This window comes from Fragaria vesca, linkage group LG1 (genome assembly GCF_000184155.1).
Source record: "Fragaria vesca subsp. vesca linkage group LG1, FraVesHawaii_1.0, whole genome shotgun sequence".
Classification (NCBI taxonomy): Eukaryota; Viridiplantae; Streptophyta; class Magnoliopsida; order Rosales; family Rosaceae; genus Fragaria; species Fragaria vesca.
Window position 1 is genome coordinate 13246261 of NC_020491.1, and position 4841 is coordinate 13251101.

The 4841-nt window shown below is 40.6% G+C and overlaps 1 protein-coding gene across 1 annotated transcript; it reads right to left on the reverse strand.

Moving 5' to 3' along the window:
* Positions 1–336: 336 nt before the first annotated feature.
* Positions 337–2080, reverse strand: LOC101300964. The gene is made up of 4 exons (XM_004289258.1): positions 1635–2080; positions 1215–1435; positions 622–1043; positions 337–510 (listed from the first exon to the last, which is right to left on the reverse strand). Exons 1-4 carry the CDS (start codon positions 2078–2080, stop codon positions 337–339), a joined length of 1263 nt encoding a protein of 420 aa, XP_004289306.1.
* Between the last annotated feature and the right edge of the window lie 2761 nt (positions 2081–4841).

Here is a 4841-nt window from a genome sequence, read left to right on the forward strand (position 1 = left end):
GGTAGCGGTAATCGGTGTTATTTTGTTGGTGATCGATGGTATGTGGGTGAGCTTTGGTTTTGGTGGTGGCGGCGGCGTGCGGTGGTTTTGGTGGCAGCGGAGTCTAGTGGATTTGGGTTGAGAACAACAAAAACCGAAATAAAAATAAAATGAAGAAACCGTCGAAAATAAATATTTAATAAAAATAAATTAATATTTGTTCCCAAAAAATACATATGATAATCAGAGTCATTCGAATAATCATATATACTATATATTAATCGTACAACGTACAATAATCGTAATATATACTAATCGTACTCATGATAATCCGAGTAGTCTAAATCATCATCCTCCTCAGTCATCCTCTATGTATTCGTCATCTATGAAGTTGTCGTCATCATGATTGGGGATGCGAGGTTGTAGCGAGTTCAGTTCAGATTGTGTAACTGGAAGGTAACCTATGATAACCGGAACGTGTTGGTTGTTGACACGAATATCCTCAGTATCAGGGACTACATGTGGAGAATCCTCTTGATATGATTCATTCGGTTGATCAGTTGTTATTGGTTCACTGGGCCCACTCTCATCATCCTCCCTTCCCAGTGTAGCTGCACTCTAAATATTCCTATGTGACATCACCTGCACCACTTTCCAACCCTCACCCATAGCCGGATCATCAAGATAAAACACTTGTTTCGCCATGGTGACAAGAATAAACGGCTCATTCTCATACCACACACTGTTTGAGTCCACTGATAACAAGCCACGATCTAAAATTGTACTCCTCCGTCTACTTGGGTCAGTATTGAACCATTTGCACTTGAACAACACGACTGGCATACGGTTGCCGTAGATTAGTTCGATGACACTGACAAGAACCCCGTAGTAGTTGAAACCCAGACCCTCAACCATGAGTCCATTGTTTTGGGTGACATGGCCTTCATCTCGTTCTGACGTCACAAACTTAACACCGTTCACAAAACATCCAGCACGAACTCTGTGGCTTTCGGGTCCTCCAGCCAATAAGTGCAACTCCGTGTCGTAAGAAGCAGAAAACTCTTCTTGAATTTGCATCATATGTAACAATTTTTCCAGTAGGATCGTTATTACATTATGTAACATCAAAAAGCAACATATATTTAATTTATGTAACATCATATATATAGATCGATAGAAAGGTACCCAAATAGGGAAGTAATCAGGAAAATCTCTCTTGTGTATGACTTTGTTACCATACTGTCTTTCCAAATGGGACTTGAAGTATGGCTCGGCTTCTTCGCAATGTTGAAGGACACACCAATGACCCTCTTTGATCTCATCATTACTTAATCTTTCAGAATTACTTAACCTGCCGTACGGTCCAACATTGTTGAAAACAACTGATAGATTGAACTGCCGGCTACTACCCGCTCCAGATGATTCCCCCACTGTGTCTTCATCATTGAGATATGCACTGCAGTAAGTTACGCACTCAGCCTGAATGTATGCCGCCGTGATCGACCCTTCAGGGAAACGTTTGTTTTTGTTCTTCTTCTTGAAATCCCCCAGTTGCCTGCAAAACAAATATATATGCAATTCTTATAATAAATATTTAAAATACCATTTATCTTAATTTGAAAGGATGATTAATTAGAATAAATATGAGTGCATACCTCTCATTTGGATAACACCAGGTATACTGTACCGGACTAGCAAGCAACACTTGTTCGGGAAGGTGGATCATGAGGTGAATCATGATGTCAAAGAAAATGGGGGGAAAGATCCTCTCCAGCTTGCACATGATGTACACAATGTCTTCTTGCAATGACCGAACATCAGACTTTTTAAGCTCTTTAGCGTATATCCTCTGAAAGAACTTTGACAAAGCCACTAACGTGTCAACCACATCACTCTGCAAATACGGTCTAATGACCACGGGAAGAAGACGTTGTAGCAAAACATGACAGTCATGAGTCTTCAACCCACTAATCTTATTTTCCCCCATCTTAATACATCGAGCGATATTCCCTGCATACCCGTGAGGATACTTAACGTTTCCAAACCACTGAAACACTTCTGCCTTCTTTTGAGGATGAACTGTGTAGCCTGCTTTCGACATTATGGCTTTTTTTATTTTTTTGCTCTCTACTAGCCATAGCTGAGGGCATATACCCATCATCTTAAGATCAACACGGGCTTTGGGGGTGTCTTTGTTCTTATGTTTGAGATTCATAATTGTTCCAAGAACGTTGTCACAAACATTCTTCTCTATGTGCATGACGTCCAAGTTGTGTCTGATTTTCAAGGTCGACAGTAAGGCAATTCAAAGAATACACTTTTGTGCGTCCAATACTTCAACTCATCAGGCGTGGGAGGATTCAAGTCAGTTACTTCTTTACTCGTGCTCAAATATCAGAACCAGTGCTGGTTAAGCCTCTCCAAAATCCACTCACCAGACCTCCCTAGGGGTTTCTGATTATACTCCTCAGTCCTATCAAATGCATCAGCATCCCACTGCCACTCGTGATCCTCGGGAAGATGTCTACGAGATCCTAAGAAACAAATTTTGTCGGCGTGCCAACTAGAATTGACGTCATCTATGCATACCGAGCAAGCCTTGTACCCTTTAGTTTGTTGGCCAGACAACATCCCGTAAGTTGGAAAATCACTAATGGTCCAAATAACAACTGCTTTCATCATGAATGAAGTTTGACCATGCCTGTCAAAAGTAGGGAGTCCATTTTCCCATAACTCCTGCAACTCGTCAATTAATGGTCTCATGTACACATCCAAGCACTTTCCTAGAGAACACGGCCCTAGAACCATAAGCGTAAGGAAATTGTACTCTTTCCTCATACACATGTTGGGAGGTAGATTGTACGGAAATACTATCACAGGCCAAATGCTGTAAGACAAATTCATGTTTCCAGTAGGATTGAATCCGTCTGTTGCAAGTCCGAGTCTGACATTTCGACAGTCTCCAGCAAATTCGGGAAAAGAACGGTCAAAGTGCTTCAAAGCCTCCCCGTCTGCGGGGTGTGTGAGATTATCCGGATCTATCCTCTCTTCTCCCTGGTGCCTTACTTGGTGTCATCTCATATGTTTGGCCGTATGGGAAGACATGTACAGACGTTGCAAACGAGGACCCAATGGGAAGTAACGAAGAACCTTCCTAGGAATGGGCTTTTTCTGCTTAGATGAAGTGGAAGCTTCATACCTTGGCCCGTAGCAGTGTGGGCACTCAACTTCATCCTTATTGTCTTTGTAATACAAGAAGCAGTTATTGACGCAAGCGTCTATCTTTTGGTGATCAAGACCGAGGCCAACCAACAACTGTTTCCTTTGGGAAGCACTTTCTTCATAAGTGCAATATCCGCATCAAAACATGTCTTAGTCTTTCCCTGCTTGTTTTTTATCTGCATTTGCTCCATGGCGATACCCAACACAGTATGCTCACTACCAGAATACAATGGGGTTTGTACTTCCTGTACAAGCCTGTTGTAATTATCATAATCATTGCTGTAGTCAACGTGGGAGACATTTGGGAAGGTGTTAGGAGCGTTGTCATAAACAACATTTTGCTGATATCCTGAGGCGGCGAACGGGAAGGCATCGTTTAAGAGGTTCATCACAGCAGGGTCCCCGTAACTAGCATTGGAAGATCCTGCCTGCTGATTATGTTGTGCTTGAATTTCTGCAAGTATAGACATTTGAACTTGATTTTCGCCGTGCCATGTCCATGTGGTATAACTAGGACAAATACTGTTTAGTGCCAAGTGAGAATACATGTCTTCATATGTTACTGATGTCCGATTGAGACATTTGTTGCACGGACATATGTGAATAAGTTTGTCTGGAGGACTATGTAGACGCACGAATTCAAGAAAATCAAAAATGCCTCCCATATAAACTGGGGACCCCCTCCCTAATTGCATCTAGCTCTTGTCCATGTTGTACACTATAATAACAAGAAACAAAAATATATAATCAAAAAAATCGTGAATAAAATAAAGCAAGAGAAATATATATATATATATATATATATATATATATATATACACATACACACACGCTACTACTTAGTTGGAAATAAACATTTACTAAAAATAAGAATTTTAAAGCCCATTTCAATGAAAAAGTTTTAGAGTAACCATATTAATGTTTTAACACCTCTAACAATTAATATTATACCCTTATTGCATTAATTAATTACACGTTCTCTCTCATGTAAAAAAAAAAATTAACCACGTTCTCCCAGACTCCCACTCTCCACGATCAACCGAACTCTCACCTCTGCCACTCTCTCTATCTCTCTCTAACACTCGATAACGATCTCTGGTTTAGGGTTCTTCACGATCTCCGTGATTCCATCAATCAGGCCACGTCGCTCTCTCGTTAAATATATGTCGACTTCGTCGCTCTCCACATGCAGATAAATCCCAGTTGAGTAGGAAATCGCTCTCTGCCCTAATCTCAGTCGATCGAAGTTGATCTGTGGTTCAATCTCGGCGTCACTGTCACGTTCAATCGCTCACGCTCGGCGTCACTCTCTGGTTGAATATCGGCGTTGATATCTGCTTCAATCGCTCTCACTCGACCTCACTCGGGAAAACCATAAAAATAGGTACATTTTGAATTTTATTGAATATAGGCTTATTTTGGACTTTTCTGATGATATTGAAGTTTCATTCTAGGGATTAAAGGCCATGAATATGAAAACATGAAAATTATAGGGTTTCTCTGGTCATAACTGTTACAGATTGAGATTAATTTTGTTTAAGATTTTCTTTCAAAGATTTACTGTGTATAATTGGCATGACAATGAAAGGGAGATACTATATTGTTGTTTATTCTTGTCAAGTAGAAGTTTACTGGGGGGC

What these genes read in the sequence shown, in the direction of transcription:
- LOC101300964 (XM_004289258.1), bottom strand. Translation starts at nt 2,080, where the DNA reads ATGTCGAAAGCAGGCTACACAGTTCATCCTCAAAAGAAGGCAGAAGTG. An exon ending in TGGTGTTATCCAAATGAGAG is followed by an intron (nt 1,436 to 1,634) that starts GTATGCACTCAT and finishes AACTTACTGCAG; the next exon opens with TGCATATCTCAATGATGAAG. An exon ending in AGGGTTGGAAAGTGGTGCAG is followed by an intron (nt 511 to 621) that starts GTGATGTCACAT and finishes TCATATCAAGAG; the next exon opens with GATTCTCCACATGTAGTCCC.